The sequence below is a fragment of the Bombus huntii genome, chromosome 15, assembly GCF_024542735.1.
Source record: "Bombus huntii isolate Logan2020A chromosome 15, iyBomHunt1.1, whole genome shotgun sequence".
In the NCBI taxonomy this organism is placed as follows: domain Eukaryota; kingdom Metazoa; phylum Arthropoda; class Insecta; order Hymenoptera; family Apidae; genus Bombus; species Bombus huntii.
The window spans coordinates 8,602,387-8,625,773 of NC_066252.1; the positions used below are offsets into that span (position 1 = coordinate 8,602,387).

At 30.9% G+C, this 23,387-nt stretch overlaps 3 protein-coding genes and 1 long non-coding RNA gene across 23 annotated transcripts; 2 read left to right on the forward strand and 2 right to left on the reverse strand.

The window, feature by feature from the left end:
- The first annotated feature begins 30 nt into the window (after positions 1–30).
- On the forward strand, positions 31–16,441 carry LOC126874043 (uncharacterized). 9 transcript variants are annotated; one of them, XM_050635635.1, is made up of 10 exons: positions 1,788–1,940; positions 8,022–8,194; positions 8,524–8,958; positions 10,773–10,995; positions 12,756–12,892; positions 13,098–13,319; positions 13,444–13,626; positions 13,702–13,818; positions 13,958–14,159; positions 14,587–16,441. In XM_050635635.1, exons 3-10 carry the CDS (start codon positions 8,830–8,832, stop codon positions 14,628–14,630), a joined length of 1,257 nt encoding a protein of 418 aa, XP_050491592.1. In that variant the 5' UTR covers positions 1,788–1,940; positions 8,022–8,194; positions 8,524–8,829; the 3' UTR covers positions 14,631–16,441. The 9 variants fall into 9 exon arrangements, with proteins under 9 accessions (XP_050491596.1, XP_050491589.1, XP_050491588.1 ...); XM_050635639.1 differs by lacking the exons at positions 1,788–1,940; positions 8,022–8,194; positions 8,524–8,958; positions 10,773–10,995 and adding exons at positions 31–138; positions 257–452; positions 555–742; XM_050635632.1 differs by lacking the exons at positions 1,788–1,940; positions 8,022–8,194 and adding an exon at positions 1,705–1,779.
- Positions 4,546–6,653, reverse strand: LOC126874063 (uncharacterized). 12 transcript variants are annotated; one of them, XR_007692630.1, is made up of 4 exons: positions 6,505–6,653; positions 6,321–6,441; positions 5,889–6,009; positions 4,546–5,518 (listed from the first exon to the last, which is right to left on the reverse strand). XR_007692630.1 is itself a non-coding variant. In XM_050635684.1 (4 exons), exons 1-4 carry the CDS (start codon positions 6,471–6,473, stop codon positions 4,902–4,904), a joined length of 345 nt encoding a protein of 114 aa, XP_050491641.1. In that variant the 3' UTR covers positions 4,546–4,901. The 12 variants fall into 12 exon arrangements, 1 of the variants encoding a protein (XP_050491641.1); XR_007692628.1 differs by having other exon boundaries at positions 4,546–5,812; XM_050635684.1 differs by lacking the exon at positions 6,505–6,653 and having other exon boundaries at positions 4,546–4,904; positions 5,177–5,244; positions 6,321–6,473.
- On the reverse strand, positions 10,897–17,501 carry LOC126874076 (uncharacterized). The gene is made up of 3 exons (XR_007692656.1): positions 17,357–17,501; positions 16,814–16,870; positions 10,897–11,034 (listed from the first exon to the last, which is right to left on the reverse strand). It is a non-coding gene; the product is annotated as an uncharacterized LOC126874076 (long non-coding RNA).
- On the forward strand, positions 17,305–22,507 carry LOC126874041 (cysteine and histidine-rich protein 1 homolog). The gene is made up of 6 exons (XM_050635628.1): positions 17,305–17,853; positions 20,518–20,756; positions 20,819–21,030; positions 21,323–21,483; positions 21,573–21,775; positions 21,867–22,507. The coding sequence occupies exons 1-6, from the start codon at positions 17,320–17,322 to the stop codon at positions 21,892–21,894; spliced, it is 1,377 nt and encodes a 458-aa protein (XP_050491585.1). The 5' UTR covers positions 17,305–17,319; the 3' UTR covers positions 21,895–22,507.
- Positions 22,508–23,387: the final 880 nt, after the last annotated feature.

Here is a 23,387-nt window from a genome sequence, read left to right on the forward strand (position 1 = left end):
CCAGATGTCAGAATGGTACAAAAAGAAAACGTGCTTGCGTAGTAGAATGCGCGAGTTATGTAGTATATATGTAGGTTATATCGTGAAAGATGCATGAGGATGGATCGTTTGATCGCAACCGTACCAAAGCAATAATATGTGAGAATCAGAAATAGCTCTAAAGTCATGTTGCGTAATATATAGTCGAAGTAATCAGAGTGAATATTAGATAGCTACTAGCTAAAGTAGGTTCCTTGATGACTAACATCTTGATTAGGGAGGTTATGTTATTGAACTGGCCGTCAATACGATTTCACGTCCGTCTGTTAACTTCATGACCCGTGCTATGATTCTCCGATCACAATGAAGAATTCGAACAACAAAGAAACCATAAATCTCCTTGATCTGTTATCGGAAAGTGATTCCGATATATCGGACTTGGATCTTACACCTAGAAAGAAGAAAGTTAAACGGTAAGAAAAAACGCGCGTTTTTCAAACCTATATGTAAGCTTTCAATTAAATTTGAAGTTCTAAGTATGTAAATTATGTGTAAAATATAATACCATGTTACAGGAAACATCGGTCAAGTGCCACAGCAAAAATGAAGCAATCTGATTCTTGTGGATGTAGCAAGTCTGATATGAGGATCATATCATTGTGGTTGGCAGCAGTCCTAATTACATTTTGGTTGATAGCACTGTCCTGGCTGGCTGTTATTTTATATGGAGAAATTAAAAGGATGGATATCTCTATAAAATCAGGTAAACACAAAATTCTTCATTTATGCGTGTTGTCAAGTTCATATTGATACTGATGATTGATTGTGACTGATAATTATTAAAATTACTTTATGCCGCTTTTATTCTGGAACTGATACTGGGAAAAAAACAAAGAATCATAGTGTTATTGTAAAGTAATATTAGTAAACTTGACTTAATTTATAATTTATGAACTTTATTATATTCATTTCTACTGCTTGATTCAAAATAACAAAAACTTGCGAACTAATGCATATATTTATAAAATCTTCATACTTATCTCATGTGAATGTAATTCATACTACGAAATTTTCGAGTAAAAATTCCTTTGGTGAAATATAGGTGGAATATTTTTGAATTTCCAATATACAAATGTCTATTTTTGCTATTTTCAACAGCATCGTAAATTTAAGTCGGCGTTCATTATAAAGCAGTGTATTCGACAGTAAAGATCTGACAAGAAAGTTTAAGACATAAATAGTCATAAGTAGGAACACTTTTGTTTCGGTTCATTCACTTCCGCTAAAATTATTCTTCAATCGAAATATCGATCGTTTAATGTAAAATTTAAACGTTGTGATGTTTAATGTTTTCAAGTTCAGTTTAATTTATATTTCCCATTTGTCCCATTTAAAAATGCCATATTTCTCTTTTTCTCATTTACAATTTTGCCACAAAATCCAGATAATATTCGATATGCGATTTCATTTTTTCAATATACATTTACAGTTGCGACACATCAATATCTATCGAATCTTATCGGTCGCGTTATCGCTGACAATGGCTCTATTTTTCTATTTTTACGAATCTCGCGCGTTGCTGTTTTTCCTTCTCTTTCGTTCCTATTTTACTCTGTCCCTTCTACTTCGTATTAATTCAAAATTCCCTATTACCGCGAATTGTTATCATAGGGACCTAGCAGGATAGACCGAGCACGGTCGCGTACCAACCCCCAGTCAGTCGATATCTTGCGCACAGCGCGAGTGGTACGCGGTGAGATAGCAGAGGCGTTGTCTACGTTCTTCGTCTCGTATTCTATCGTTCGTAGCCTTTAATAATTCCATTTAACAAATAATGCTCGTTGATTCATTTAACAGTCTTCAATTTATTAAAGCGGTATATTAAGTTATAAATCGTGTGTTAGTACGATTTGTCGTTCCTGTATTGTGGAGTTTGTGACTCGTGAATCGATCAGAGAATCGTATGTATAATTTATACCGGACGTAGGTCAAGTTCCGCATGCACCAAGTGCTCGTGGTTTTTGGTGTTTGAAACGTTCGATGGTCGACAGGTGTACACGGTTCTATTCCTCTTTTATTGATTCCCAATCGTTCAGCGAACACATAGAAGTGTCTTTAATAGAGTGACGTACGAAAAGTCTTGTGTCTATCTCATAGGGGTGGATATACGAGGGAGTCGATTTGCTTAAGTAACCCCCGCGACTATGACGGATACGTAACACTTGCGATCACGTACACTATCGCTTGAGAATATCCGCTCCTTCCTAATTTTTCACAAGATGTAACTTAAAGCATATCCTTAAAGGAAATCGCGTTAATCCTCAATTGGTATCTTTGAGTAGTGTATACACAATAAATACATGCGATAATTAACCGTATTTCATATGTTAGAACTGTTTAATATACTTTGATCGTTTATTCTATTGCACTTTGGTCATTTTGTCTGTCATTCTTTTTGTTTACTCATACAGAAATCATAATTGAAGCTATTTAAGTCTATACCCATCATAAGAGACATGAAAATGGTATTTATAATAATTATATTATTTTCCTCATTGGTTTTATCAAAAACATAATCGTTTAATTTGCTTGGACAGCGTGCCAAAATAATTGTTACTCCACAAGTTGATTTAATTACTTTCGTGTATACCGAAAATTGGAAATGGTATATAAATTGAATACTTCTCGTTATTATTTGAAAATATTATGCAAAAATATTTCTAAATAATTGAACAATAAAGAAATAGATCACTATAATTTCAAAAAATAAAAATGATTAAAATTTTATAAAAAATTTTGATTTACTTTCAAAGGTTAGGTTATGGTTATGTTTTGATGTAAAATCAAGATGAATCTTCGTAAAACTGTTTGTAAACGAAAGAAAATGACTTTGAGCCAACGGATTTCCCGATTTCCTCTGTCTTGGAATCTGATACTTAGTGAATTATTACATCACATGAAATAATTAAGGTATCACCTACACTTTGTATTAATTGGTCGTGAGATGTAGGAGATGCAAATAGACTATTGAATTGTATTGACAGACGGTTAATCGCCTGTCAATGTAATTATCATTGAATTAATAATAGAACTACAACCATCTAAAATTACTCAGAGTAGTATATAGCATATGAATAGATGAAATTTCTGTTTTAAAAATGTACTTTCTAAATTTTTATGAGAATTCCCTCGAACGAGGTTGTACATATTATTTGATACAGCCCTGGAATTGATAAGATATGGGCGTTAAAAACAGCAGAAATTCGTAAGTTATGACTCTATATCTTGAATAAAATATAACGAAGAAGTATTTAAAGCAACATAGGAAATTAAAATAGTAATTGATAATTTTATTACATTATCAATTACAAATTAATTTTTTTATATATATGACTAAAGAAATTAGTTTCATTAACTATATATTATAACATATCAAACTTTGAATATTTTATTTATTTTAGCGTATCATATGCTTTTTATGAATTTTTTTAATTTCAAATTTCCTATAAATGTATAAACATTCGCAGTTTAGTTACTATTTTTACGAATTATTTTTGAGTGGCTATTTCTAAAAACTTTCAAATAAATTCGTTAAAAGTTTTCAATTACAGCAAGATAAGATAATAGAATTAAAAGTTAAGAAAAACTATTAATTAATGAAACAATTACTGTACTACTAATTTAAAAAGACTTCGATATAGATGCATAATTATCCAAAAAATCGAGTTTATCGTCCCGGATCAATTATCCTAATGGATTTTTAATTGATAATATATTCTTAGTCTAGCCTAGAATAATATATTGTAAGATTTACTCGAAATTGAATAATATCATAAAGAAAATTCCTCTTCGATCGATGGAGGGAGAAAAAATAAAGAATAAAGAACAAAAAAGTTGGATAGAAACCAATGAAACGTTCGATTTTTCATTTGGATGTTTTGCACTGTTGTGCAAACGTAATCTGAGATGGAAGCGGCGCAACGCGATTAAGTGGCATTGTCGATCACTGCTAATCGCGAGTACCGCGATGATATTTGTGTCGCTCGTTGCATGTTACCGTGAAGTCATGCGTGCTCGGCTGTCGCGAAATTGGAGACTTCTAACGAGGTGTATGAAATCAGAAGTGCATGGGTCATTTTGGATATTAGTAGAGATATCCATTTTTTGCTCAGCATTATTGCTTTTAAGAATTCTATAATTTCTCGTTGGAGAAAGGACTAATCTTACAAAGTCTTTTACAATTGTACCACGATTAGTAAGATACTTTAAATATAAGAGTTTTATTATTACAATCTACTTTTAAAGATTATAATTTCTTTTTTTGAAAATTTTTATTTCTGTAGTTCTTTTCAATGTTACCATTACCGAGACGCTCTAAATATAAGTATTCTATTATTTTTTTATAGTTTTATTTTTGATCCAATATTTTTTCTATAATTTCTCTATGACAGAATTTCTATTTTTATAGTATCCCCTTCTTTCTCTCTCTTTTTTTAAAGAGAATTCTATTTCCGAATGGAATAAGTTGTTCTTGAGAAAAATGTGATGTTTGAATAGTCAAAGACATTCATTCGTGAGGATTTTATTTTTTTAGGCGAAATCATTGAACATTCTATACCACATTAATTATAGTTCTATCGAAGTTTTGTTCCTTTTATGGAGCTTTCATTTGTTCAAGATTACATATTCTTGTGAAATATATCTTTTTTGATTTTTTTACTTCTTACTTGATTAAAAATTATAATATCTCGCTTTTTGTTTTTTTTTCATGATTTCTTTTGAAATTCCATTCTTTACTCGAGATCTTTCACTCTTGCAATATCAAAGTTCTATATTTTTTATATGTTCTCTTTTTTCATCCCGTTTGTTGTTTCTCTATCTTCCATGTTTTTGCATTCCTCTGTATCCGGACGTCTCCTTGCTTACTGCAAGAAAAAAGATACTGTTGATTATATCTTTTATTTCCACAAAGAAAATACATAGCAATTTACAAGTGCTACAAATAAATTGCCCGCTTGAAATTCAATGATATAATGATAAAAATGTAGAAAATAGTAGAATATAGATACAAAAGTATGAAACTTTTAAATCACATGGAATTATAGAGATCCGAACAAATTTTTATTGAATACTTAGTTTTCCCTTATCTTCATCTCAGAAGCGTCAATTTCTGCTCAGAAACATTCCAAACATGTACCGAATCATTTGTCTTTCGCTCCCTTGTTTTATTGTCCAATTCGTAGATAAGGTGCACAGTGGAGAAATCTAATGGCGTCATAAAACGTTTATTAAACCCATATTCTGATATGTGAGAAGTACTTACAGTTAATTAGAGTCGGATACCAATCGCTATTATCTAAACTTCCAACCAATATAAGATAAGAATATTTTTTCAACTTCATGTCTTCATAGAAAATTAATTTTCCATTTTTCCATCCAGGTCTACCAGTTAATAGGTTGTGTAGGTGATTAAGTTTAATTTATTTCCAGTTTTTTATGTAAATAGAATCGTTAGGATATTTTTTCCACCAAGTCCAACCTATTTTGTATGAAATATTTATGAAGTAGATTACTGGGAGTATAATGTAATACGTATTATTTTTATTTATTTTCTTGAAGTTTTTTTTTACTTACAAATACGTATTCATATATTTTATAAAGCTTATTTCTCGCTTGCTTATTATTGTAGTGTTGTATTTTACTAACTTTCTATCATCTTTGGATCATTGATGACACTAATAGCTTTCTAATTCGACATATTTTCTCTTACATGTATTTTTATTTTATATTATATATTTAATGCAACGAAAATATACAATTAATGAAATAAAAGCTACAATATGTGTGAAATTAAATATTCTACAATTTAGTAATTTGTAATAACTTTTATTAATAATTTAATAACTTACGCTTCTCTAAGCGAAGTTGTGATCGATTGAAGGTTAATACGTTTATAACTCTCTGCATATGTATAACAACTGTGACATCTGTAACGATTTCCATATTATAGCAAGGTCTTGACTTGACCCCCTGTAATGTCATACAATTTAAAAGTTCTCTAGGAGCAAGTTATTCATTTGCGGAACTAAAGGCTAAAATAAAGATAAAAAGTATAAATACATGTTTTCAATTATTGTTTCTAAACAAAGGTATAGATTAAAAACTAAATATACTTCAACTTCCTCACATTCGTCAAACATACTTTTAAAAACAAACGAGCGATCGACTGGATTATCATTTAAAACAAAAATTCCATTTTCAGAACATTAATTATAACGCAGTCGATACCAATCAACACATCCAATTACAAGCAGCTTTTTACAATTAAAAAGTTTCCTTACTATAACAGTAAAATAACCATCATAACTCGACGACAACCACATCTGGTCCATTGTTCTCCATTCTTTCTCGCTAGATACACGATCACGCGCGTTCAATTTGCTTTTGTATGAATGTATATACCTGCACAAATATGTACTCAGAACGATGTTCATTCATGTGGTAGTGTATTCGTACGGATGTTACCTGTATACGTTGTCAGGTACGACGGGCAGACGATGATAAGAGAACCCGCAGTATGAAACGTTTCGTGGCGATGTTCGGTTCGTGACGCGATTCCTCTTGTTCCATCACGCCTTTCTTCGTGTTTTTCTCCTTGTCTATGACAGTGATCAATTGCGAATACCGAGTTTCGTAATACGACGACGACGATATATCTACAAGTAAACAAATAGTGACGATTCATAGTGTAAGATTTACAATGTCCTTTTCAATTGACAGAGGTTTTTTTAGTATTCTATTGAGTTTCGTTTCGAATTTGTTATGTCATAATCTTATTTTAGTTTCAACCTAGAGAAAGACTCATGTTTTAAGAAAGTCTTTGGCACACAATTGATGCGTGTATCGTAATAATGATTCTTTCATATTTTTTACAAATTAAAAAAATTTTTTAACAATAGGAAGATACGATTCGGTAGAATATGACGCAGGAATTCTTCGAGTTTTATCATAAGTTTCCTTCCATCTGGTTTAGTTCCACTGGCGGCTTCCGGTCGATGCTCGTGGGTTGAGGAGTTGGAGTGCTTGGTGTTATGGCGTCGTTGTAGCCATAGTTTAACTTCAATTATCTCCAGAATTATTGAATTCGTTTAAACGAAGATTTTTTATCTTTACAACTGGGGAAGAAAGTTCCCGTAAGATAAAATAACGTATTCATAAAATTGTGATTTTATACTTTGCTTTAGGCAATGTTATGTCAATGTTATGTTACATGCTATAGATATCAGTTGCATTATACTTAAGGAATCATTAATAATCTACGTAATACTCATAATCTATGTAAATATAAACATCAATTTATAATGCACATATATTAATTCTGCATCACATCTTGTACGATTAAAATTCATGCTTTACTTTAATTACAGTTTCAATTTTTTTTAATAAATCAGTATTAAGGCACATTTATAAGCAGCCACTAGTAATTACAAACATTTTAACAACAACAAAAAATTGCAAACTACTTGAACTATACATAATCTACATAAAAATGTAAATTATTTTAGATTATTTTACCTCGCATTGAATTTTAAAATTCATATTGGAGGATGTGTAAAATTCAACTTGCTAAAATTCGATAGTCCTTCACTTGATAGTGTTGCGTTGCTAACAACGCATATGTAAAATGTACATACGTTCAAGTGCTTTATTCGAGTTTCCTTATCTAACGAGTCGACTACCTTGAACGATTTCGACTGATACACTTAAATTGTTTACAATCATCGTGGTCACGTTATCGTACCTTGTGCCCATTTTTTTATGTTCTTCCTTTCTTTTTTTTTTCATTTCTCCTTCCTTCTTTCTTGCTGTTCCTCGTTTTTTCTTAGCTAGTCGAGCTTCTGTTTGCCGTCGCCTTTCTGATGTGCTTTTGTTCCTCCTGACCTCTTTTCGTACCACTCGAGGGCCGATCCCTTGCTGTTGTAGCATCCCGATCGATCGATCGATATTGCGATACGGGGGTATGCTGAAGAAATCGTTGCTAGATTTTTAGAAGCTTGACTATGATCGATTGTTCTCCCGATGAAAGAATTTTTGAACAATAGAGGAGCTGAAAAAAGAAATGGGAATATAGAATCTTTCCAAGAGTGTTTGGATATCCAGATATTGAGAAAAATCTAGGAATACAAATTTTGGAAAGGCAGAGGTGGTCTGTACGGTAAACGAATTTCTCAATAATTGAAAAATTGAGAATATTTGCAAATACACTGTACAATTCTCTTAGTTTTAACAAACATACATTTAGATAATTGTAAATTATTAAATAATTAATGAATTCACAGTCATAGGACATATAATGAGAATGCTAAATACTCAGAGTTAAAAGAAGCTATTACGCTATTGTCTAGTTTTTCCAAATTTTTAAAATTCACTCTAGTCGTTTCTCATAAAACTGTTCCATTATAAAAATACTATACAATATTTGAAACAAAAAAAATGAAACGGGTCGAAACATACATCTTGATGTGCAAACTCAACTGTTTTTAGAGGAAATGATCACGCGATACGATACCAATGAATATTCTATTCGCGACAACGATAGGATCGGAAAAATGTGATCACAGAGCTGTGAATTATAGATCGTCGCGTTCTCGCAGTTTGAAACGGTGAAAACGCGACCGGATTTTAAGCACGGAAATGAACCTGCTGCGAACGATTATCAACGTGTGTGTATCGTGCAAAGGTTGATAAAGAAGTATAGAGAAATAAAGAAAGAAAAGAAAGAAAGGTCTCCTCGTGCGCGACAAGCTCGCGTGAAACGAAACGAAGATAGGCGGTTCGGTGTTGCTTGAGATGGACTCAGTGGCGGTGACAGTGCCCCTTCGTCAGCCGACGAAGAAGATGAAGAAACGGAAGGAGCTCGATGCCTTGGCGCCTCCGCACATTGTTTCCCGCCGGAGTTCCGGAAAACGTAGCTCTCAAGTACGTATCGATTGACCGTGACCAAAAATGTTCTCTGAAACGAGATGGAATCCTTTGTAAAATTTTTCGAATTTGTAAAAATGTAGATTTTCAAAGGAAATGTATTTTGAAATCGAAGACTTGTATATGCGTTTAGGTAATAAGATGATTTTTAATAAGAATGAAATATTCTTTATAAAGTGATTACCGTTTGTAAACCTTCTTGTAAATATTGAAGCCTTTTTAGGAAAATGTTTTTTAAATTGAGAATTGTATTTGTGTTTAAATGCTAGAGGCGTTTTCTGATAAGAATAAAATACCTTCTAAAATTTCGTTTTTTAAATTTCTTAAATCTATAACACTTGACATTTCTTTAAAGTTAAAACATATTCATAAATTATTTCGCGCTTTGATTGAATCATCAGAAAATAGCTAATTAGACGGACGAAAGTTTTGGAACAAATATAAAATTTTGAAACTTGAAATGGAAATATGTATTGCTTATATAATTTCTTATTTTAAGTAGTTTATAACAATTAATAAAAACAAATATAAATACTTATATAATATTTTATGTTTTGGATAAACTGCGAATAAGATGGCTACTTAAGGTATAGCAAGTGATAGTGAGAATTTCTGGATAAATCTGAAATTTTACCAAACTGGAATTGGAAATGTTCTCAATGGAAATACAGAATATTCACGATTTCATTAATTTGTAAAATGTGAAATGTATGAAACAATTATGAAATGTATGTGTAATAATAATATGTATGATAATATACATCAATAATAATATATAATATAACATCAATAATATTTACATTGGGTATAATATTATATGGACCATAGGTGGTATTAATAATGTATGAAATGTTGTTTCGTGGAAAAGTTTGTACTAACAGTAAGCAGAGAATGGATAAGAGACTTATATGTAAGAGGATTAGACAAGAGGATTAAAGTTTATAGACAAGTAGTACAGGATTTTATCTAATTGGCACATTTCCTGGCTGTTTCACCTTTATTCTGTTTGCTTCTAATTGGCTTTTCTTTGCTACTTTATGTATAATACTAAATATCAAATGTTTAATCTTGTTAAAATTATGCGAATAATTGTTCTAAGTACTCAATACTCTAAATATTCATCTTGATTCATTCATCTTTTTTGTTGCTTCTTTTTCTGTATAAAATTAAATAGTCGTAAATTTTGTTTTTTAATTTTCTTTTCAACAATCAATCTAAAACGACTATAAATTGCATCTTATACAACTGTATGCAATGCGTATATGTTATAGCTATATATTTTCTTATTCATATTATCTTATTCAACTCAATTGACCTTTTGATTGACCACGATACGTCTATCATTCTTTCAGAAGGTTATTTTCTTATTTGGGCAGTTGGAATAACAAATGGTACCTAAAACAAGTATTTAATTATTATATTTACTTTAAATCCTGAATGGAAGAGAAATGACATTATCTTGAAAACTATCATAAAAAAGAACAAAATTTAACAATATCTGGATTAAGAACCTAACATTTTATTTTAGTAACAAATTTAGTAACATCTTGCTTTGATCATGAAACATTGGAAGAAATATTTCCATCTCAAAGAACAGATATGTATTGTAACTTCCCAACATTTTAAATAAACAGGCTTAAAAGAAAAACAAAATTAAATTAAAAACAGATTACAAAATAAATGAATAAATTATTTAAAAAATTATAGAGACATTTTGGAATAGTATAAATATGAGATTTTGTAAGAAATAAACGTCAAGGAAAAAGGCTTGGAAAAGACAGACTGGGACTGATCATCCTAACAATTTCTAGGAGTTACTATCAGATAGCAGCGACGAACGGTCGGAATACTGGAATATATCGACTAGAAATGGCCGCAAATGCAGAGGCAGACGAAGTCGAGCTTGTCCTGGATTTTTTAAAGCTTGTAGTGCCTTTCTGGCTTGTGCCTCTGTATTAGCAACCGCTAGTTTAATTTGGCTGTTCATCGACGTTCGTCAGCAACTTACTGCTCTACGGACCGAACTGGACCAAGGTATATTGCATCTTTGAAGAACGCTCATCAGAGAGACTTCTAAAAAAAGAAATACTTTATTTTAGATCCAAGTTAGAATTGAATTAAGGATTTACGTATGTATAGGGTATTTCGTTTTAATTTAGATTCTATATTTTTCATAATAAACACGATTCATAATCCTTATTACATAAAACACAGACTACAAATTAAAAATTAAATACCTGAAAAAAGATATTTTATTTCAATTCAAATCTAAAATTAAGTTAACAGCTTACATAAAGTTGGAGTAGGTACTTAATCTTAATTTATATTATATATATATATATTTCTTTACTTCGGCTTCACAGCCAAAAAAAAACTTGATTTATAATATAATTCACACATTTATCTATTTTATGTAATAAATACGAAAGAAAAGTTCTTTCATAGATCCATCATTCAAATTAATTTCATACGCTTACCAATTAGGACGGTTAGAGTAATGTAATTGTAATTTATATTTTGTATTTTACATCATGAAAATTGTTAATGAAATCCATCAAGTAAGATATAGAATTTAAATTAGAATTAAATGTCGTAAAATTAATTCAAATTAATTACCCTCGCTTAAATCTAATTTAAACTACTATAATCATCTATAATCCAATGACACAAACTAAGGGGTTAAAATAGATTATTCTTAAATTATATAACTCTACCCAAACTGTTATACGAGTCATTTACGATCCAATAATACAGATTGAGTAATACAGTAATTGATTCAATAATAATAGAAATTCGAGAAATTAAGAAAAACTTTAATTGAAAAGGGAAAGAATTCAAGGTGAAGAGTTTAATTAAATTCTTTTCGCTTGAAAGTCAAGAACACTTCTTTTATCTTTCGTTTTATTTTTATTTTTTTCATAAATCCAATCACGTTGCTACGTGAATCGATCCCCATATAATCGAGTTCCAGAATAGAAATGCGTCTTGTAACTTTTTTTCTCTTCTTTCATTTTTATATTTCTTTTACTTTAGTTTCCTTTTTAGCAGATTATGTTAATTTGTGGCTTAAAGGTATTTATAAAATAAGGCTGTTAATATGAAGCTAAGTACGTAATTCGCTTATAGTGCGAGGATCATGGTCGCATAGTAATATGCTTAACCAAGCGAGATCGTCAGTCCGATATGCTGACAAATATTGGATTATGTACTTGGTGTTGATTGGTAGAAATTATTCCAACTATTCTCTGTCAGGTCTTTGAGGATAATTGCGATGCACATGAAGAAAAGTAATTCTTAAGTTAACATAAATCCGATATTCGAATACTGAGATATTTTAAAGTTGATATCAGAGTTGTTAGAGTACCAAGAAATTTTAAGTTGGTATCAATATTTATCTACTTTAAATAAATACATATTAAATTATTTCGATATCACCTACGTCCAACTAAGAATTTTCGGAAGCTTCTTATTATTCAAGTATTCTTATTACAACTCGACTTTAAACATTGCTTTATTTGTTTTCGCAATGAATATAAATTCGTAATCAATGATGATATTTCAAGTATTTGATGAAGTTTATTTATTTTAATCCTCACAGGCCGGATTATGTCTTTAAGACTGATTTCAATAGGAAACAAATAGATTACGATTCGATAATGTTTACTCATCGTACCTGTTTGTTTCTGGTTAAAATATTCGATAAGATTTTATCGATTCTGGAATTATTGTATCACGTATAAATACTCGTATCGAAACGAGAAAAAAGAGAAAACAAGATATCGTTTACATTGCAGTTATAGCCGGTAGCGAAGGTGTTCCCGATGCCCTGCAAAAATGTCACTCTCTGTCGAGAGATCTTCAGAACAACCAGAGCATTATCTTCACTCATTTATCAGATCTCAAGCTTCAAATCAGTAATTTTACAACGCAGGTAATTTCATGATGCTCGAATTTTTTAAGCGTAATTTCTTAACATAAAAATTTTTTTCTTGGAAATAAAAAAAAATGATATTCAATAATGATTACTAATTTTTCATTAATAAATATATTAAATACTCTTAATTTACATAGAAAAATTATTAATATGCTATATGGTATAATAAGTGATTTATTTTTACACGAAAATTTATTTACAGCTAGCACTTATTCAACGTATTATGCATCACGCAAAAGGTTGGTTCAACGAGGGCCCAGCATTATTTAAAGTGCAAGGAGATTTGAAGGACCTTTCCAGTAGTGTGGTGTCATTTGGGAGCCAAATACAAGATCTGAGTAGCACAGTAACAACATTGAAAGAATCAAATGCTAGGATACAAGATGTCCAAACAACAATACAACAGAATGTTACCAGTATCAAGGTTCATAATCAAACTTTTCTCATTAAAATTTTCCATAAATGCATAAAAATCTGGTCTACTTGCAATCTACTTCTATATCAAGAGTAGAATTTAAAAAATTATTTTTCATTTCTTTTTATTGTAGAACACAGTGACAGAATTGTCAAATATTACACAAAAGCCTCAGATATTGATTACAAATGAGACAAAGATAAAGACTGAACAATTGAATGCGACAATCGTACATTTATCTGATAAATTGATGGACATCAATGAAACATTGTCAAGAGCTGTGCAATGGGTGGCAGAAGATCAGAAGAAAGATCATGTAAATGTTTGAGAATTTATAAAAGATGAAAGTTGTGATGTGCTCACTGATTGAAAAATGTGATATATTTCGCAGGACAAACTGGTATTGCTTCAGGAAACCACTCAAAATGTTAGCATGAAGGTGATATCCTTAGAAAGAGAGTGTGTGAAGACTACCATACTACAATCTGTTAAGGAACTGGATACTCAAGTACGTTTACGTTCCATATGATCTAAAAAATAATTACCTAGTATAACTTGTCAGATAACCTTTGCAGAGAGATTCTTTATTAAAGATTATTTTTTGGAGAAAATATTTGTATCTTTTTATAAATTTATAAATTTCGTAGGTGAAAGAAATTCACACAGCTAACGACGAAATTAGCAAGAAAATGAAGCAATTAGAACAATCGTACGATAGTTTAAAAAATTCAACGAGCTTGATATTGGCGGCGATACCGGATATCCAGACCCAAAGGTTGATCAAGACGAAGATTTTGGAAGAGTCGATCGGTGACGTCGCGACCACGGAACAAGATCGCAGTGTGTTAGGTGAGTTCTTTCGTTCAACCGTCTTAGACCTTGACTTGAAAAGCAAACGTCTGCTCGTGCAGACGAAACAACAAATATTTGATTTCCCTGTTAGACGTATATATGTACCCGTGTTCCTATGTATCCTTCTATTTATGGGAAATTCACATGTAATAAACACATTTCTTTCATTCTAATTTTAGTTTTACTTATTGTAGAATGTTACATTTTCACAATATTGTAAAAAATTTGCAAAATTTTGTAGGATATTGACATAAACGATTATTGAAATAAAAGTATAATGGCAAAATTTTCGAATCTCGAAAAATAATGAATAAATTTTCGAATTCCTAGGTAATAATAGAATAGATAAAGTCTCCATACATGGATCTTAGTGGAATATAATAATAAACTAACAAACATTAAACAAATTCTTTTTATTTTTCAGTATCAAATGAGGCGCCGTCGAAACGCTTGAGGTCAGATCCGTAAAATGTTTCTAGAGGAATTTATAATATGGTGATGTTCGAGCGAACTTTCATCTTGTACGATAGCAAAAGCGAATCAGCTGTTTCCTAGGAAGAACATAAGGAGACATTGCGCGTGTGTATGTGTAAATATTAAATAAATTAAGTACGTTGAGAAATTCCATGTATATAGAGAGGTAAATACTTATGACCTGAATCATGTGATCTCTCTTTGTCTCTGTCCCTAAGTGTGCACAGAATGATCTACGAGAATATTTAAGTGGATTATCCTGTTGAATAAAAGAAGGAGAAGAAAAAAAAAGATAATGTCTGAAAACTGAGAGCTATTTATAAACGAGCAATAAGATATACGTTGAATCGTCTAGTACGTACTGTCCAGGTCGAATACCGTGTGACAAATGCCAATTTTTAAAGCACGCCACGGCCTGTAATGCGGCTACCTGAATTTATTCAGATACACCATCGAAAAAGTACAAAGAGCGTTTACACTTGTTCTTGCGTTACAAAACATAGACGAGGAAACAAAAAGGAGGAATAAAACGAAAATAAGCCAAAAAAAAATAAAAAATTTAGAAGGCGTATATCCATACTACGATGTCCACTAATTCGCAATAAAGTTTTCTACTCTTCTACTATTTATAGCGCAGCATAGTCTATCGATTTGCCAAATGTTAGAGAGATTCAACAATCTGCGAACATTCTACACGTTAACGATTGATTTTGTTTTCGGTTATTCATAGATTATTCATCTTTTTAGTAATGACATATTGTAGAGTGTTCAAAACTAAAAGTATGGTGGAAGTGTACTGTCACCAGAAAGTTTGTTTAGCCAGTATATAGTGAACAAAACGCATTGTGTAGGGTTTTTATTCAACCTAAACAAAAAAGTATAACAAAATGGTAATGTTGTACTTTCATGTTTGTTTATTTTCCTGTACAAGGTGATCATTTTTATCATTTTTAATTTTATTTTTAAGAAAAGGAACTTACAGATGATGTTAAACTATTCTTAAAGTAAATAAGTAGATATATGCGAAGAATATTTTAAGGCCATTTAGATTTTTTAAACAGTATCTTGAAAGAGTTAACATTTTTATATTTTAATCTACATACAGTGGCTTATGAAGATATTTGAACATTCATCACAAAATATTTTTATGTACATATTATGTGTATTATAAAACATTTTGATATCTCATCATCACTGCAATGAGATCCAACTATCATGATTATATTCAAAATGTTTTGTATAATACACATAACATAAATACATCATAATACATTAAATATTTCTATAAATGTACAAGTACCTCTCGTGAGCCACTATATCTAATGTTTTACCGTCCATCTTGATTTCTTTCAAACGTATTTTGCAAGGTACGTTCAACTACGTGCAATTTAATGGATCACCTTGTATGAGACAATGTAAATGTACTGTAATCCGTAAACAGTTTGTAATTAGCGTTATTATATTTTAAACGCACTCTAAACCCATTTGTGTTATGTAAGAGGTGATACACGCTAAGTTTCGACTTTTCTCTGCGTTTGAATGTTGTATAATGATTTTACGCGCGTAGCCATTTTTGGTGGACTGTAGCAATTGTGAATATAGCGTATCTAAACGAGTGTTCGTTCAGTTTAGCGAAGAACGAAACAACCTATCCACAGGTGGAAATGGAAGGTAAAAAAGGAATAATAATGACGAATCGCGTGAGAAAGTTGTATGAAATTGGTATGAATGTATAAAGAGAAAAACAACGCGTATAAACGACAATACGTCGATATGTGAATAAAGAATTGATTATTCAGATTCAATTATGCTGTTCTTTTCTCTATTTCCTGTTGCTAGTTTATATCGGATTGTTCGAGAAGTTTATAGCATTTCTATTATGAAATTCCATCAAATAATGAAATGTTTGAATAAATACTGCTCTTTATTAGATATTAAAAAAGAACTAAGGAGATGCATCCAAAATTCGTTAATAAAACAAGCTTCTTTCCCTTCAGTGAATCTTAGCTGGAATGTTTACCTCTACCTAACTCATTCATCAAATCTACTAGTATATTCATTATTGTTTATAATAGTTTTTATAAAACTTAATATTTTTTTATCTTTTACTTATTTTATGAATAGTATTTACCTCGTCGTATGTGATTTAAAATTAAATAATGAAATTCATGACTTACAAAAAGATGGCTAACTACTCTTCTGGATCTTTGGATTTCATTTATGTAATTTTTCAACTAAAAAAAAAAGAAATAAACTTTTCATTATTATGTACCTCATTGATAATTCTATGTAGATAAATACGTATAATGAAAATATTTAATTAGCTTAGAAAATTTCGAATTTGTATCTTCATGACTTCGCGTATAACTGACATGCGTATTTGACTATTCAAATTGAATTTGTATCACGTAGTTGATCCATGTTTTTTAATTATCGAGCTATGACATTTTAATAAAGACTTTTAATCATTCAAAATCGCTGAAAGAAAATTAACTGAAGGTTGACTCGAGACCCTTTCGATACGAGCGATTTTCTAATTTTCAAATATTCGAAACGTCAACTAAATTCACATCCGAAGGATACGTAGTAATCCTAAAATCGAATTGAATTCTCATTTTATGATAAAAAGGTCAGACGATAAGTTTCGAAAAATCATATTTGACAACAGTCGAAACAATGACAAATGGTAACAAAGTCTCAAAGAAACAGTCTATCAATACCATTCTTCTTAGCGGGCTCCCTTCTACTAACAACAAGACTATTATTTTCTATCTTGCTAAAAATAATTCGTAGAATAGTCGAATGTCACGAAAATTTTCACATGTATTGGCTTTTAACCTTGAATAATACATCGACCGATTTCATTACGTTTCTTACGAGTATCGGATCGGTGTTGCCTCTATCTAGGAGATTATTGTGTGGTCTGCGTTTGACATCTGCGCATTTCTCACGCTCATTCGGAGGAAAAATCAAAACAATCAATATGGCGGATCCGAACAACGAGGCTGCATCGTCGAGTAGCGTTTCGGAGCAGGCCCCGTCGGCCACCCCGATTCGCGACGATCTCGAAAAAATCGAGGACTTCCTTGAGCCTGATAAAAAGCGTCGCAAACTGTCACGGAACGATGGGAAAACCGAACAAAAGTTGGAACACCGCTTGGGCGGCATCCTCTGCTGCGCAGTTTGTCTCGATTTACCCAAGGCGGCCGTTTATCAGGTAAGTTTTCGAATTATTATTGCTTCTTAATATTTTCTGCCATTCTTTCGATACGTGCCACACTTTGGCGCTATCTACGATATTTTTTACGAATGATACGTTCTATTGATCCGGTATATACTGTGGATTTAACATGACATGACGTCGTTCCTCTAACAACGTCGTTTCTTTCTATCCGACATTTTCACCCGAGGACGATGGGTGCACTTCTCTTCGTCGATATGTATGTCATACATAATACGTACGTATAGATGTTACCGAGCAAGAATTATTCTTATTAATTCACGTTCACTATGCACACTATGCACCGTGACAATTTGTTGACATTTCTCTACACGAAATCGTCTTTTGTTGTTTTCGATTTTATGGCTCTAACTTGGCAGTAGTAACTTTTCATTAAAGTGCAAATATATGTCGATCGCGATGGAATACAGTAAAAACTTAATAAATGATCATTTAAATAATGAAAGTAAAATTAAAATAAAGGGGATACAAAAATGAAAATATATTTTTAACAGTTAAATATGTGTTTGAAAAAAGCAGAAATATTTCTGGAGTTATTATCGCTTCTTATTCAAGACTTGTGTTTTGTAATATACCTATATATATATTTTATTACTGATTACAGTTGAGTTATATTTTTAATCGATTAATGACAGTTTTTAATACTACTTTGTTTCTATGTTAAATTCTTTCTCTCTCACTCTGCCCATTTTTCTTACCCTCCTTTTCTCTTGACGATTATAACATATGTATTGTTCAATAGTTTGTCTTTATAGTAAGATTTTATTTTTCTAATATTGCAGGAATTGTTATAATCATGCAAATGATAATTTCATTTTTAAGTTTTGATATTATAAGTATTTAAGCTATTTTTATTATTATTAGAAATAAAAATATGTTTATCAATTGTCTTCTTTAAGATAGTAATAATATAATTACAGGTAGGTAACTATATGCTCTTTCTTAATAAGAGTGGTATTGAACATTTGAAAAAAAACAGATGTATGAAGAACAGCCTTTAATTTGCTAAATACAAATATTATGATTTCCAATTATACTATTTTTCATTGTTATACATATTTATAAAGTTCAACAAAATCTGACTGATGATAAAAAACATCCTTATATACAATATACTCTTACAAAATAATTTTTTGCAATGGAATTTCTAAATATTTAGCATTTATAGTAAATATACTGCCTAAGTGTTTTTTCTTGTATAATTTGTATTGTAAAGGTGACATCAAATCTATGATAAACATATCTATGCATGCATGTAAAGTAATTCTCACTATGATGTACTTTAATGGCGAATTTTTAACTCATGCGAGCAATATGCAGATATATCAAAGAGAATTATTGTATGTATGCATGCCCAAGCAATGACCCCTTTTTTAGTAACATTTATTTACAGAAGCTCCTCTGTTAATTAAATTTGTAGCATTTCATTCTACCTGTACTCTATTTATATTTTGTCCTTAGTTCTTTTTTCAATTTTATTCATGGAAATATATATATATGTAACATATTCTATATTCACTATCTTCATTAACTGTAAAACAGTGGGAAGAATGTTGCGTTTATCCCATCATGATAGAGATGCATACATGTAAGTTACTTAGTGCGCTGCCCAGCGCATAATGTACTTTTTATTTTTACTAAGGTATGCAAGTTTGAACGTTGTATTCATGCATTTGTGAACTCGTAGATATTACACAGAATATTTGATTTTAAGCAGTTTAAACATTAACTTCATCCTTGTTGATATTCTAATAAAATCAATTAGGAAAATGAAGGAGAAAAAAAGAGAAACAGAAATTATTTAAGTCACCAGATCTTTATAGTCTAGCATATAATATAGCAATACATTTTTTCAATTACAAAGTATTATGTTTATTGTAAGAAGTAATCAAGATGAAGGAACCACCCAGATATTAGTTACTAGGAAAAATTTTATTGTAGATTCATGCGGAACTGATGTTTATCAATTATAATTAATAGTGAGAGAGTGAGAGTGAGAGAGAGAAAGCGCATTTCCAGAAAATCTGTATAACATGTATAGTTGAAAAGCATTGAACAAAATAAACATTCTTAAAGGTTATTAGTTAGTTATTTCGCATATGACACCCTTTTTCACTTATCCTACACATCATTATCCTTTTCTCTTCCTTTCTATTATCAATATTGGCAACATTAATGACAATTGCTTTCGGTGATGTTCACATTGTTTTAAACCTACTGGTTTCACAATATGATTACTTGAATTATTAATAGTGTTATTACAATTTTGTGTTTCAGGTTTAAAAACATCAAATTATGGTAATATACATGATATTAGTTTTGTTATTCTAGTTTGGTTAATGTGTTATAAGGGTTGTACATATATATATTTAAAAAAAAAGAAAAGTATAAGATGTGACAGCTTGTGCAAAATGAACAGTTAAATTATTTATTTCAAGTAAAAGTATCTCTTCTCTTCTTTCAATCAATATTAGAACATATATGTTTATTAGAGCTGGCAAATTAAATTTTGCACATAGCTGTACATATATAATGTAACAAAATACAACAGGCTAATTAAAGTTATCAACAAAGTTAGGATTATCTTTTACAATATGAAACTAAGAATGCTAGTAATACATGCTGCAACAATGTTCACAGTGTACAAATGGACACTTGATGTGTGCCGGTTGCTTCACTCATGTCCTCGCAGATGCCAGGCTAAGAGATGAAATGGCAACATGTCCCAACTGCAGAATCGAGATCAGCAGAACATCTCCATCTCGAAATTTGGCAGTTGAGAAAGCAGTATCTGAGTTACCAGCAGAATGTCAATATTGTGCAAAGGAGTTCCCAAGGAATTCCTTGGAACGTCATGAAGAGACTATGTGTGAAGAAAGGTAATCAATGTCAATAAATAGAACTGGATAAAATAATATTAATGTATGTTGTGTGTATGTAGAATATCCAGTTGCAAATACAGTAGAATTGGCTGCCCATGGCGTGGACCAAATCACGAACGTCCAGAACACGAGGCACATTGTGTACATCCACATCGTTCAGGGCTGGATGTAATGGATGCCCTGCGCGATATCGATGCCCGTACCCTTGAAGAACGTAGGCTGTATGACAATGTCTTTGATCTTTTGTCGTACGAGAAAATCACATTCAACGGTCCGTATCTGTTTCTCGTGTATTAAGGTTATCAATCTCTTACATAGTCTTGTTTAGATGAAAACATTATAAAAAATATTTCACTTTGTTCTGTGCTTTGTTTAGCAGCAGCAGGAACAATCTCTGTCATCAGATTTATCCAAATTAAAATATTTATTTAGACTTCTAGATATCTCATTGGAGTTATTTGAAATATTGAATAAATTCATTTTGTTCTTGCATTTCCTGCTGTATTAATAGACGCGTAGAGAACGTAGGATAGGAGTTATCTGTGGAATTTCGTCCTTTGTAGATTTACAAATGAAGCCATATCGTACAGATGAATTTGTCCATAAACTGTTTTACGAAACTTCTCGTTTTACGGCATTTAACAATCAATGGGTTGTTAAAGCGAGGATCAATAACAGTCAACGTGATCCTACTCAGAGTTCAGAAAGAGACATGACTTATCAAGTATGTAGAAATTCAAAAATATTTTGCAAGAAACCAATGAGATTGTCTTTTTAATGAATTTTTTAAATATGCTCTTTAATGCATTATAGTTGATTTTAAAATCAAAGACAACGTATCCACTACCACTTCATTATTTGATATTAAAAGGACCTTTTGGGGACATGAAAGTACAACCAAGAATACACAAATTTGAGTTCACTGATCAGGAAATCGAAAGTCCTTACTTACCTTTACCCTTACCTGATACGGCAGAGTGCAATAGACTCCTCGCTGCAAGAGCTATTAGTTTCAGGTAAGAAATTAACACATATATCTACATAACAATCTTTTATTAAGAAATTCAAAAGAAGAAAGGTTATTTGCTCACATTTTTTTTGTTTCAGACTAATAATGTTCCTGGCATCTAAGTAGCTCAACACAATTGCTGTCAAGATTTTATGGAAAATGAATTATAATTGACACAACTTTTTAGATTTAACAGTGATAAGAACATAGATGACACAGAGGTTTATAACCAATTACTAGTAGTGTTTAACCATAATGATAAAGATAAAGATGCTAATTCTGCTGTAGTCTATACACATATTACATTCAGAAAAAAGTTTCACTACGTTGAAACCGCGAATAGATTGACACAGAGGAAATAGAAAAAATAATTTGCAGATACTTAAAAAAGGGCAATGTCTAATTTTGGTTTCTTTCAATTTCTTTCAGAAAATTTTTATTTTTTTTTTATTGACTCTTCCAGTTTACTGGAGCTTTATGTAGATCATTGTTGTTAGACAAGTGTATTAAATTGCGCCGATACTGGTAAGTAGAACTGTTTCGCAAACAGAATAGAAAAGGTAGTATGATTTTTCGCGTAGCAATGTCGATCGAAGCGAACAATTTAATGCACATGCCTGTCGACAAAAGCCTATTACAGATTCTTCTATTTACGTATAAATTAAATGTTATTGATGTAAACATCCCAAATCGACATATTGTAATAGAAAAGAATTAAATAAATTTATTATAATTACAAGTTCTAGTTTTTATTTTAAATCCTAACAACATCTACCATCTAACAATGATTCTATTTACATTTTACTTTTAAATTTACGAAGATTAATCCAATTTGTTGTAATTCGGATAAATTAATGAAAATATAAAAAAATATACTTTTAGTGAATAGAGAAAAAGAAGTGACTCAAAATTTTTTAAAAACTTGGAATTAAAATTAAAATTTAATGGTATTATTATTATGTAGGAATATTAATATTACGAGTCTTTCTGGAATTGATTTAAAAAGGATGTAGTTCCGAACACTTCATCCTTGATGCAGTATTTACTGTATCATCAAAAAGACTATTATTAAATCTAACTACACCCGTACAATCGGGTCCATTGTGTACATTAATTCTAACAGTAAGTTGTGCATTCTGTTTGTGCATTATTATCGCTAGAGCTATTGAGGTAATATATCTCACGTGTTCATTACCATTTCTTTCTGGCAAGTCATGCAGTACCATGTATGCATCTCCTATTGTTTGCATTTTAGTTTAATCGTATTAAATATTAGTAACAATGCAAACATTTTATTCAAAATTGTAGTAGCTAAGTTACGGATATTTATGAAAATAGATTGAATAAATAAACAAATTAAATATGGATTAAATAGAATTAAATTAATAATTTTATTATTACTTTCACACTGCCCCATACGTATAATACGTTTAAGATAATACGAGGAAAAGGTCTGATGACACCTCGGACGAAATATGTTGACGGAGGTAAGAGATACGGATTGATTATCTAAATATTTTCGAATTTGCAAAGGCGATGGTCGATTTAGTGTGATTGGTAATTCTCCTTCTGCAAGTGACCATCACCATATTATCGGCACTCGGAGGTACGATGCGTCC

Coding starts and splice junctions, on each gene's coding strand:
- LOC126874041 (XM_050635628.1), top strand. CDS start 17,320: ATGGTAACAAAGTCTCAAAGAAACAGTCTATCAATACCATTCTTCTTA. Junction 21,484..21,572: donor AAAGAGACATGACTTATCAA/GTATGTAGAAAT, acceptor AATGCATTATAG/TTGATTTTAAAATCAAAGAC. Junction 21,776..21,866: donor GCAAGAGCTATTAGTTTCAG/GTAAGAAATTAA, acceptor TTTTTGTTTCAG/ACTAATAATGTTCCTGGCAT.
- LOC126874043 (XM_050635632.1), top strand. CDS start 8,830: ATGGACTCAGTGGCGGTGACAGTGCCCCTTCGTCAGCCGACGAAGAAG. Junction 8,959..10,772: donor CCGGAAAACGTAGCTCTCAA/GTACGTATCGAT, acceptor AACAATTTCTAG/GAGTTACTATCAGATAGCAG. Junction 14,160..14,586: donor ACAAGATCGCAGTGTGTTAG/GTGAGTTCTTTC, acceptor TTTATTTTTCAG/TATCAAATGAGGCGCCGTCG.
- LOC126874063 (XM_050635684.1), bottom strand. CDS start 6,473: ATGAACATCGTTCTGAGTACATATTTGTGCAGGTATATACATTCATAC. Junction 6,010..6,320: donor ATGGTTATTTTACTGTTATA/GTAAGGAAACTT, acceptor ATGACATTACAG/GGGGTCAAGTCAAGACCTTG. Junction 5,245..5,888: donor ACAACTTCGCTTAGAGAAGC/GTAAGTTATTAA, acceptor TGACGCCATTAG/ATTTCTCCACTGTGCACCTT.